At 44.7% G+C, this 12693-nt stretch overlaps 1 protein-coding gene across 1 annotated transcript; it reads left to right on the top strand.

The window, feature by feature from the left end:
- The first annotated feature begins 344 nt into the window (after window positions 1–344).
- Window positions 345–1427, top strand: LOC140967843 (uncharacterized). Its single transcript, XM_073428615.1, has one exon. It carries the CDS (start codon window positions 345–347, stop codon window positions 1425–1427), a length of 1083 nt encoding a protein of 360 aa, XP_073284716.1.
- The last annotated feature ends 11266 nt before the right edge of the window (window positions 1428–12693 follow it).

Genomic DNA, 12693 nt, shown 5'->3' with positions numbered 1-12693 from the left:
TTACAAATTGCTGACTTGCTCAATAAACCATTGTTGCCAACTCAGTTCAAACTGCTACTGTCCAAGATGGGAACCATCAACATACATGCTCCATCTTGAGGGGGCATATTGAACATCATATAAAACAGCAACCGGGAAAACACGCTTTTAGTTTTTCTTATTCCTCATTCTAATTGTTCTGATTTTGCTTTAGCTTTATTTTTGTTTTTCATATAAATATTGTAACTTCTCTTTGAGTTCATTTGGGAAAAATAATAATGGAGATTATTTATTCTTTCTCCCCAACTCATTCTTTCTTTTCTGATATGGTATCAGAGCTATAGGGGTGCACACGCCTCCTCCTCATGGCGAAAGGAAATCAAGCAAATCCGGCTTCAAATCACGCAACGATTGGATCGGGGAATCGCGCTGCTATTGACGATTCTAGTAGCATTTTTTTTTTGCAAAACGGTGATCATCCCGGCTTGATCTTTGTCTCGCATCCGCTTTCTGGAAGCAATTATAACACATGGAATCGAGCAATGTCCATGGCGCTTACAGCTAAAAATAAGCTCAATTTTGTAGATAATTCGATCCAACGTCCACCTCTGGACGACCTCTTGTATGGAGCCTGGCTACGCTGCAATTCGATGGTGATTTCGTGGACTCTTAACGCTGTTGCTAAGGAAATAGCCGATAGCTTGATGTACATACCTACTGCCCATGGGATATGGAATGACCTCCGTGACAGATTCCACCAGAGCAATGCACCGAGAATATTTCAGATTAAGAAGCTGTTGAGTGGATTACAACAAGGATCGGTGGATGTGACTACTTACTACACTCGCTTAAGGACGCTATGGGATGAGTTGAAGGACTTCCAACCAGATTCTGTGTCCAATTGTGGCTCAATGAAGGATTGGATGAATTTTCAGAATCAGGAATGTGTTATGCAATTTCTAATGGGTTTGAATGAGTCATATGCTCAAATTCGCGCACAAATCCTAATGATGGATCCAATACCTATTATTAAGAAGACCTTCTCACTGATTGTGCAAGAGGAAAAACAGCGCTCCATCCAACAAGACAACATTTCTTTCCAAGGCGATTCGTATCCACCAGTGTCACGACCACCAAATGTTGCTGCTGTTAAGTCTTTCTCAAATGTCAAATGGAACAGGTATGACAGGCTTGTGTGTTCTCACTGTGAGAGTGTTGGACACACCGTGGATAAGTGCTATAAGTTACATGGTTATCCACATAGTCATCCTAAGTACAAGAGCAAGCAATATCCAAGCAAAGTATATGCAAACCAAGCTCGGGGACTTACTAATGAATCAACTTCCAACACGGGCGAGACTTCTTTAAACCAAGAGCAATGCAAGCAACTTATTGCACTCTTGATCTCTCAGCTTCAGCCCAATCCTGGATCCACTACGACTCCATAACACAATGGGCCTTCAGTTTCGTGCTTCAATAGTATATATTCCATGTCCCTTGATTCTGGTTTACTGTCACAGAAGAGCTGGGTATTATACACTGGAGCCACACACCATATCTACTGCTCGTTATCCTTTTTCCGCTCTTATACAGTCTTTCGCTGCACAGTCACACTACCTAATGGCCTCACTATACCTGTTTCACATATTGGAACCGTGTGCTTGTCAATGCATTTGGTGTTGCACAATGTCCTCTTTGTTCCACAATTTCGTTTCAACTTACTCTCAGTTAGTTCTCTCACCACCAATTTGAAGTGCTCTGTCTCATTTTCTTCCTCTTTGTGTCACATTCAAGCTTTAAGCATGAAGAAGACGATTGGGATGGGTAGAAGAATCGGAGATCTCTATGTCCTTGAACCATACAACTCTTCAACTATTTGTAACGTTTCTTTCAATAAGACTGAATGGTGGCATTGTAGAATAGGCCATCCACCACTTACACGATTATCTGTCATAGGACGTGAACTACACCTTACATCTGTAAAGGACAACTTACACCCATGTTCTGTATGTCATTTTTCCAAGCAAAATAGATTACATTTTCCATCAAATAAATCTATGTGTGCATCTATATTTGATCTTGTTCACATTGACATTTGAGGCCCATTTCACCCAATTAGTATTGAAGGATATAAGTTTTTTCTTACGATAGTGGATGATCATTCTCGANCTAGAAATCATCAGAAGATAGGGTATGGGCAGCCGACTTGCCATACTTAGTAGGTAGCACTGGAATCGAGGTACCTACCTCATATTCTACTATAAATAGCATGTATTAATGTCATTTACAGATTCTAAATCTTTGAACTCTTAAGCATTATACATATTTTCTCCCAAATATTGCTTGTGTTCATTTTCAACCTGCTGACTTAAGCATCGGAGTGGCCACGCCGGATACCCCTCCGGCGCCCATTCACGAGTTCCTTTCATTGTTTGCAGGTGCTATTGAAGCCATTACCTTCACTCAAATTCCCTAAAAACTATAAATTATTGATTTGACCCGTTGGAGCTCCTTACCCGGCTCATTCATTTCAACGAAGTCACATCATTGGCGCCGTCTGTGGGAAACTTGAGATTAAGGCGTTGATATGGCTCATACTCGAAGAACTAACCAAGAAAATTCCCGGGCTCATGGGGATAATGCGCGTACTTCGGGGCAAGGTGATGGTGTTCCTCCCACGGGACCCAATCTTATTACCATGACCCCGGAGGAGTTGGCTAGAATAATCTCCGAAGCGGTGGAGAAGGCTGTGGCCAGGAGAGAAACTTCTCATCAAGTTACACCACCCGGAGATGTGCAAATCAATGAGCAGGAGCAAGAGCAAGGGTTGAGGGAGGAGGAAGTGAGAGGAGAGGATGAGGAGTCTAGTGCTGGATCCAAATCACCTACCGTGGCTGAGGAGTTGTTGGAGCTAAGACAGAAAATGAAAGTTCTGGAAGGGCAGTTGGAGAGTCGTAGCATTTCTCGAGCTACTGCTAAGGGTTGCCCATTTACTGATATCATTGTCCGGGAACCTCTTCCTGGGAACTTCAAATCCGCCAAAGTAAAAGATTACGATGGCAATGCGGATCCTGAGGAGCACCTAGCCAGGTTTGAAAACATGGCCATGTTACACTGTTACACAGATCGAATCAAATGTAAAGTGTTCCTCACCACTTTGGTGGACTCAACTCAAAGGTGGTTTGAGGAACTGTCCCCTCAGAGTATTAATTCATTTAAAGACTTCCAGAAGGTGTTCCTACACCACTTCAGTAGCAGCAAGAAATACAAGAAGACTGCTTTTAGTCTTTTTGAAGTCAAACAGAACCTGGATGAAAGTTTGAGGGCTTATATTAAAAGATTTAATAGAGTGGCTTTGGATGTACATACTTGCGCTGCTGAAACAAAAACTACGGCATTCACACAAGGCTTGAGGGAGGGTGAATTTTTCAAGTCGTTGACCAAAAAAGTGCCCGGGGATTTCGAGGACTTATTATCTCGGGCAGAAAAATACATCAACATGGAGGAAGCCCAGAAGCAGAAGAGGGAAGTCGTAAGGAAAGAAAGAGGAGACATTTAGCTAGGCCCGAGGAGAAAGGACAGAGAAGGAATAATCCAGGACACTTCTCTCACCACGTGCCTCTTAAGATTGCCCGGGACAGAGAGGTCCAGGAATGCAGTAGGGATCTGGCCCCGGACCATCAATTATCCCGGCCTGAGAAAAAAGGATTTTGTACTCTCCATAAGGTGTGCTATCACAACACCGAGGATTGCAAAACATTGAAGGGAAACTATTCCTTCCCTTCCGCCCCGTAGCAAAGTCAAGCTAACAAGAGGCCGAGATTGCCATGGACATCTCCATAGCCAGGGTCCAACGCTCGGGGAGGAAGTATGAGGAGTATACCGAGAGGAGAGCATGGGAAGAGAAGAGATCCCGAGCTTGAGACAAAAAAGAATTCACCCCCTGCTACGGGGTTGATAAAAATGATATCAGGAGGCTCTACTGATGGAGACTCCAATCGGGCGAGGAAGTCGAGGAGTAGGAGGGAATGTATGGAGGTAGATGGAATGAAAAGGAGCGAGGCAGTAATTAGTTTTGGCCCAGAAGATTTAAAGGGGGTGAATCTACCCCACAATGCTGCTCTGGTTATCCAAGCCCGGGTTGCAAATTATGACATTTTGAGAGTCTTTGTTGACTCGGGCAGCTCTGTAAATGTAATTTTTAAAGACGCCTTTGTGCAGATGGATTTGCAGGGTTACCATTTGGAAGCCGTGGAAACAGCCCTCTTTGGCTTTGCTGGCCATGTGGTTTACCCGGAAGGGGAGATTATCCTACCATTAACCCTGGGCTCCCAGGATCTCAAGAAAACGGTGATGACTACTTTTACTGTGGTAGACTCTCCTTCATCATATAATATCATTTTGGGGAGGCCAGCTATGAATGAATTAAAAGCTGTGGCATCTATCTATCACCAAAAGATTAAGTTCCCAGTTGGCAGTAAAGTGGGTGAAGTCCGGGGAGACCAACCTTCCTCCTGGAAATGTTATGTAGAAGCTGTCCGGGTAGATCAGAGCAAAGCAAAGAAGGCTGGGAAGAAGGCCCGAACTGATGAAGTAGGTGGAGGAGCAGTTGAGAAGGAAGAAGTGCATTTTGTGGCAGAAGAGGAGCAGGAAGTTGTGGAGATTGGACCAGGCCAGCAGATCCGGGTGGCCCGAGATCTTAATATATCCACCCGGGTCAGTCTACTTAACTGTTTAAAGAATACTATTCACGTTTTTGCTTGGTCCCAGCAGGAATTGACGGGAATCTCTCCCTTGATATCTGAGCATCAACTAAATATCCTCCCGGGATCTTACCCGATCAAGCAGAAAAAGAGACACTTTGGCCCCGAAAAGGACAAAGTTATTGATGAACAAGTAAAAGAGCTTTTGAAAGCCGGTCACATTCGGGAAATTCAATTCCCCACTTGGCTCTCGAATGTGGTATTAGTGCCTAAATCAACAGGGAAGTGGCGCATGTGTGTGGACTTTCACGATCTCAATAAGGCGTGTCCCAAGGATCATTATCCTCTGCCCCGTATTGATCAATTGGTGGACTCCACATCAGGCTTCGAATTACTGAGTTTCATGGACGCATACCAGGGGTACCATCAAATCCCCCTAGCCAAGAGTGATCAAGATAAAGCTAGCTTCATCACCTCGGGAGGTACATTTTGTTATATTGTAATGCCTTTCGGGTTAAAGAATGCAGGAGCTACTTACCAGCGTTTGATGAACAAAGTCTTCGAGAAGCAACTGGGGCGAAACATGGAAGTCTATGTGGATGATATCCTGGGGAAGACCCGGGAGGTGGCCAGCTTTATTGAGGATCTAGAAGAAACCTTTGCCACTCTCGTACATTACGGAATCAAGCTTAACCCGGCCAAGTGCATTTTTGGCGTAAAGAGTGGAAAATTCTTGGGATTCATAGTGACAGATCGGGGAATTGAGGTAAATCAGGAGAAAGTCAAATCCGTGCTGTGCATGCCATCTCCTCGATCTGTCAAAGACGTACAAAAGCTGACCGGGAGGATTGCTTCCCTCTCTCGATTTATTTCCCGATCAGCACACAGGAGTTATCCTTTCTTTCAGGTATTGAGGAAGGCACGACAATTCGGATGGGATGATAAATGTGAACAGGCCTTCCAGGACTTGAAGATCCATCTTGCAGAGCTCCCTGTGTTGGTGAAACCAGAGCCCGGGGAAAAATTATTTGTTTATCTATCCACCACAGAGTATGCTGTCAGCTCAGTTCTAATAAAAGAAGAAGGCTCCGATCAAAGGCCTGTTTATTATGTCAGCCATGCTCTGAGAGGACCCGAACTCCGGTACAGTGAAGTGGAGAAGATTGCTTTGGCCTTGATCATGACTCCCCGGAAGCTAAGGCCTTACTTCTTGTCACATCGAATAATTGTCTTGACTAATAGTACTATAGGCAGGATCATGACTTATTCTGAAGTATCTGGGCGAATGATCAAATGGGCAGTGGAGTTAGGAGAGTATGATATCGAATACAAACCCTGGGTGGCCATTAAAGCGTAAGCCTTATCAGACTTTTTGTCCGAGATGGTACAACCCGATGAAGATGAAGTATGGAGGGTATTTGTGGATGGGGCGTCTAGCCTTGCAGGGTGCGGGGTAGGTGTTGTAGTAATATCTCCTCCAGGAGAGAAGATTAAGTTGGCTTTAAGAATTGATTACCGGGTTACTAACAATGAAGTTGAGTATGAAGCTGTCCTTACGGGAATCCGAGCTGCTAAAGAGATTGGAGCTTCCCGTATTATTGTATATTCTGATTCACAATTAATCACTCAGCAGATAAAGGGTGCTTATGAAGCTAAAGATGACAGGATGCTCAAATATTTATAGCTCATAAAAACCCAGGCAGCAATCTTTGTGGATTGGAGTATCGAACAAATACCCCGGGAAGAAAATGGAGAGGCAGACGCTCTAGCAAAAATGGCTGCCTCATTATCAGAAGTCAACACCCGGAAAATTTTACATGTTTCCCGTTTAGTCCTGTCCACCGAGGAAGAAATATTACGAGCNATCACTCAGCAGATAAAGGGTGCTTATGAAGCTAAAGATGACAGGATGCTCAAATATTTACAGCTCATAAAAACCCAGGCAGCAATCTTTGTGGATTGGAGTATCGAACAAATACCCCGGGAGGAAAATGGAGAGGCAGACGCTCTAGCAAAAATGGCTGCCTCATTATCAGAAGTCAACACCCGGGAAATTTTGCATGTTTCCCGTTTGGTCCTGTCCACCGAGGAAGAAATATTACTAGTACCCGAGGACTCCTGGATGACGCCATTGATTAAATTCATTACAACAAATGAATTACCTGAAGACAGGACTCGGGCTCAAAAAATCAAGAGACAAGCTCCCAGGTTTGTTCTCTTAAATAAAATCTTATACAGAAGATCATTCCAGGGACCTCTGCTAAAATGCTTATCTGAAGGAGAAGTGGATTATGTCCTCCGAGAAATACATGAGGGATGTTGTGCTGAGCATCTCGGAGGAATGGCTTTGGCCCGGAAAACAATGCTTGCCGGGTTCTGGTGGCCAACTCTTAGCCAGAATTCTGCTCAAGTGGTCCAGGCCTGTGAGAAATGTCAACATCACTCAAACTTCCAGCACAGTCCGGCCACTCCCATGAAGCCTATCTGGGCATCTTGCCCCTTTGATCAATGGGGCATGGATATTGTTGGTCCTTTCCCAACTGCTAGGGCTCAAAAGAAGTTCTTGTTTGTGGCTGTGGATTACTTTTCCAAATGGGTAGAAGCCGAGCCATTGGCTAAAATTACTGAACAGGAAGTATTGAAATTTTTGTGAAGGAGCATTGTGTGCCGGTTCGGAGTGCCCAAAAGACTAATCTCAGATAACAGGAGGCAATTTCAGGGCAAAGGAATTACATCTTGGTGTCATGAAATGAAAATTACTCAGTCTTTCACTTCTGTTGCCTACCCGCAAGCTAATGGTCAAACAGAAGTTATTAACAAAATTATTGTACAAGCATTGAAAACCAGGCTACAAGGCAAGGGAAAAGACTGGGTGGAAGAATTACCCAGTGTTCTTTGGGCGTACAGAACTACTCCCCGAACACCTACTCAAGAAACTCCTTTCAACCTGGTATATGGTTCTGAAGCGATCCTTCCTGTTGAAATTGAGCAAACTTCTCCCCGGGTAGAATCTTATCCAGGCAGCAATGATCAAAGTCGGGCCATGGAATTGGATTTGGTAGAAGAAAGAAGAGATCGGGCAATAATTCGAATGGAAGCATACCGAGGTCATGTCATGAAATCATAAAATAAAAAGGTCCGAGTTCGAGATTTTCAAATAGAGAATTTAGTCATGAAAAAAATTAATCCCGCGGGGATGTTGGGAAACTAGAAGCTCGGTGGGAAGGACCTTATAAAATTACCCGGAGGGTTAGCTCGGGATCTTTTTATTTAAAAGACACGCAGGGACGCTCTCTCAAAAGGCCTTGGAATGTATTTAATTTAAAGCAGTACTATGCCTAACAGATGTAATTGATTGGTTGAAGATATGATGAAAGATCTGTTTTTCTCAAAGAGAAGTATTATATTATTTGTCGTATCTTAGACTCGGGAAAAACCAATTTAAAAGCCCAGGGCACTACACCCTGGCTCGGGGAACCACACCTCGACCATTCATAAGTCCCGGGACATGTTCCCCGGCCCAAGGCTCCGCACCTTGGTTCTAAAAAGCCCAAGGCACTACACCCTGGCTCGGGGAACCACACCTCGACCATTCACAAGTCCCGGGACATGTTCCCCGGCCCGAGGCTCCGCACCTTGGATCTAAAAGCCCAGGGCACTACACCCTGGCTCGGGGAATCACACCTCGACCATTCACATGTCCCGCGACGTGTTCCTGGGCCACACACCTTGATTATTCTTAACTCGGCAGGATCCAGGCTAGGGACATTCATTCGTTACGAAAAAATGTTCTTTTCTTATCTCAATTGTTTACTAAAAGGTCCCGGTTAGTTCTCAACACTTGAAATATTTTCTTGATGTTTGCATAAAAAACAATGGTATTACTCGGCTATCAAGAGATTAATCGAGACAGTATTGAAGGAAAGAATTTGTTCAATAAAAATCCGAGGACAGGAATTACAGAAATAAAGAAAAAAGAGAATACAACCCTAGTCTATATCAATATGGTCGGATCCTGGCTCGTCTTCCTGGTTTTCCTCCTTCTCCTCCTCACCATCCTTCGGAAGGGATGCAATGGCCAGGCCAAAATCAGGAAAATTTTCCTTATCCTGGGGTAAGAGTCCAGCTCCCTCAAATTGTTCCCGGCACTTGTCAAAACCGATCTTGAAAAGAGGGTAAGCCTTATCTATCACGGCCTTATTGAACTCAGGAGATTGAAGGAAGGAAGCTTGCCATTTATCCTTATTATGCTACGCCAGAGACAAAGCATTCTCGGCCTTCTCTGCTCGGGATTGTTGAACTTCTATCTGCTCGGATAGTTAATGGTTTCTCGACTCCGAGACAGACAAGGCACCTCGCAGATTCTCCTCCCGAATGGTAGCTTCATTGAGGTCCTTCCGAGACTTGTCTAGTGCCGTGTGAGCCGACTCCAAGGAAGCTTTTAGGATGGCGATTTCCTCTTCGTGAAGGCTTTTAGCCCGAGCAAGCTCTCCGTGCAGTTGATCTTGGATTTCTTGAGCAGCTCGGGTTTGTTGACCTTTCTTGGTAGCCACTGCCGCCACTTCCTCGAAGGCCGAGATCATCATTTGGGCAGCCTGTACGAAGCAAGTTAGTAAAAGAAAGGATAAATGAAGGAAAAAAGAATAAAGAAAAGACTTACAGATAGGAATCGGTTAGATCCCTCAAGGAACCGAGCACCAGGCCCAACATTCTTCATTAAGGCATCTTCTTCAGGAGTGAGCATAAGCTTTAAGCGCCGAATACCTGTTGAAGAAGCTCCCTCCAAGAAGATGTTGGGCCAGGTGGGTTGATCGGTCAGAAGAGGCTCTTGGGGAGGCTCCTCTGTAGGTTGACGCTGGGGAGGAGTGGTTGACGAGCTCTGCCCTCCTTCCCAGTTAGATTCACCCAGAATCCGCTCCGGGCTTGCGACAGCCTTTCGCTTCCTCCGGGCAAGGGGAGTGTGGTCTTCGGGGTCTTCCCGGGATGAATCCCGGGTCAGCTCTTCTTGCTGGGTTTCCACCCGGTTCAGCTCAGCTTGCCGCGCTGCTTCTGCCTCAGCCTGTTTCTTCTCACGGGCAGCCTTCCGGGCTGCCAATTTCTTCTCCTTGGCAACCCTCTCCTCTTCCCATTTCTGGAGAAAAGCCTCTTGCATTTTGGAGGAATCTGCGCAATAAGAGAGAGGATTAGAAGAGATTATAAAGGACGGATGAATAACAAACTAAGAAGACAGGAATTAGAAAGTTACCGGGTTGAGGGTCCGAGCCAGCCACCTCGTCAATTGCCCGATCTATCGGGTCTTCAGCCCGGACGCTCAACCCATAAGTGATCAAGTGCTCCTGGGAAATAAGGGAGGAGGAAGAGAATTTTTGACCCTCCACCAAGTCTTGGCTTCGGGTGTAAAATTCCTCGAATTTGTAAGCTCGGGGAAGGACAGGCTGGGGAGGAAGGGAGGGAAGAAACCCTGTTAGACAGGAGAGAGAAGATGGGAGTTGTATAAAAAAGTATCTTCCTTTCCATCCTTTTTGGGAAGAAGGAATGTCATCAAGGAACCGGGCGTTAAGCCGGGCAGAAAGGGAAAAAGCATTATCACCTAGCCTACAGGTAAAGTAGTAATGAAGAATAAGGGGGTTAATAACAAGGTTATGCATACGAAAAAGGACAAAAGCCGAGGCCATAATCCGAAAAGAGTTGGGATGAAATTGATTGACAGGCACCCCAAAGAATTTGGCGACCTCGATGTAAAAAGAAGGGATGGGGAAGCGAAGACCATTCTTGATTTGATCCCGGAAAAAAGTAGTATACCCAGGAGGAGGGCTATCTGCCCGATCAGAGGGGCCGGGTATAATAATAGGAAAGGAAGAGGGAATAACTCCTAAGGTACGGAGTTCCTCATCCGCCCCCGAGCGCAAAGTGCTGCTCATTGAGGAGAACCAAGGAACTCCCGAGGCCTCAGAAGAAGGGCGGTCAGAAACCCGAGCTTTTCCCTTACCCTTGCCCTTTCCTGGGGCTCGGGAAGTGCCCGAGGAGGAGGGTTTTGAAGAGGAGGGTTTGAATAGAAGGGTTTTTTGTTTTTTAGAAGGTTGAGTGATAGAACGGCGAGGCGGAGAAGGAGAGGAATCAGAGCGCAGTGCGGTGGATTCATCGCTAGGAGAGCCCTGCACATTAGCTCCAGAGGTAGAAGAAGTAGAATTAGACATATTACGAAGGAAAAACTTACGAGTTTTAGGAGGAGGATGGTCGGGGATCGTTGGAGCTAGGTGATTTTGCGCGGAGGAGCTTCAGAGAGAAAATTTGCAAGGGCTTCGCCGAGATTTCAAATTTGTAAGTGTTTTTTCGAAAATAGGAGGCCTAATATATATAGGCTGTGGGAACGGATCTCGGCCGTCGATCCAAACACACTTGGACGATCAGGATGCACTCCGAAAAGTGTGCCGGTANAAGAATTACATCTACTAAAATTTTATTGAGGAAATAATCTATGCCATGTTACAGCAGCTAGTTCAGAATCTACAGAATCCTGCCACTCAACTATTCAATTATTCAGTTCATGGATTCTTAAACTAGTAAAGGATTCGGCAGAGGAAATCTTCTTTAGCTGATGCCACTCCTTCCATAGCATTGCATGCAGGAGAACTTGATCAGTTGCTAGCTCTGTAACGTGGTTGACATCAAATTGTTGTTTGTATCTTCTCGCTACTGCCCTCTGGGAACGAGTAAATGCCAAACCATGTTGATAAGAATTCTGGAGATCTTGAATCTTGAACCATGAAGACATAACCTTTACCGAGATATATTCTTCAATAGTTTTCTTCAAGTCTTCCAGATAAGGAAGCATCTCATCTGTGACAATGGCATGCGTGCTGCTACAAGCGGTAGACTCACTCGAACTCGGCATATTGGATTATTGTTCTTATTTCACTTTCATCTTCTTATTTATAAACAGGTGGTATTTAATGTGGAAGAAGGTGGAGAGCCGTGTGCTAGTCTAAACGTTTTTTATTTATGAAGAAAGAAGGAGCTACAAATATCAATGTATCGGAATGAACAAATTCTTGGAACATGGAATGATATGAATGCGAAGCGTGTGTCATAATGACGTCTCTTGGAATACCCGAGAAGAATAACCGACAGAGCACCGTATTCAGGGCCCGGAAGGCATGAGGCTCGGGCATTTCAAGGAAAGCCTGGGAGGCTAGAGGCCCGGGCATTTCAAGGAAAGCTCGGGAGATGTTAAGGCTTGGCATTATGATTTATCAATTAATCTTGTCCTACTCGCGATACATATGTATCAACTGATAAACTTAAAGGATTACAGCAAAGTAACGAAAAAGACATGCTAGAATTAGTATTTTATTCAACCATAGACATTAGCACGTACTACATCATATTCTTCCTCTACAGCAATTATCCATATTTTCACCCAAGCAGCTAAAGGCCCGGTGGAAGTCTTCACGAAGCTGTCTGAATCGGCAATACGCTTAAGGATTTTTATTTCTTTCCGAAGCATTAATTGGTAGATACGACCATCTGTAAAGACGTCTACCTACTCAGCTATATGCAAGTGCTCTCGCACTCTCCTCAGTTTGGCCACCAGGCTAGGAGTACTAGTTTCTCCAGAATCATAAAGAAGTTTCAGCCCCTGAAGCTCTTCCCAGTAGTCAAGAATTGCGTGAAACACTTCATCTTCCATATTAGATTTTCGAATCTCTAAAGCGGATTCCTTGAAGGCTTCGGTCATACTCGGAGTTTTCGTACTACTTGCACCAGCCATTGTGTTTCCTGGATGACAGTTTGTTAGTACGATTGAAAAGTGGGTGAATGGCTATGTATAGGAGGAAGGATCTAATCACAGCCGTTGATCTATAAATGCACGAACGTCTAGGATACGTTTTTGGAAATGGGGCCAAGAGGTGAAAAGACGTGTACGGTTATCAAGGCGTCAGACTTATCCACTTCTCGAAATGCAAAACGTCTTTTAGGCGGGAATTCATGCTATGACACGTGTCATCGT

Source organism: Primulina huaijiensis, unplaced genomic scaffold (genome assembly GCF_012295235.1).
Source record: "Primulina huaijiensis isolate GDHJ02 unplaced genomic scaffold, ASM1229523v2 scaffold28719, whole genome shotgun sequence".
Taxonomy (NCBI): Eukaryota; Viridiplantae; Streptophyta; class Magnoliopsida; order Lamiales; family Gesneriaceae; genus Primulina; species Primulina huaijiensis.
The sequence above is the reverse complement of the archived record's forward strand: the minus strand, read 5'-3'. Positions and strand labels throughout refer to the sequence as shown.

Bases quoted from the DNA above. Each gene is read 5' to 3' on its own strand.
- LOC140967843 (XM_073428615.1), top strand. From the start codon at position 345: ATGGCGAAAGGAAATCAAGCAAATCCGGCTTCAAATCACGCAACGATT.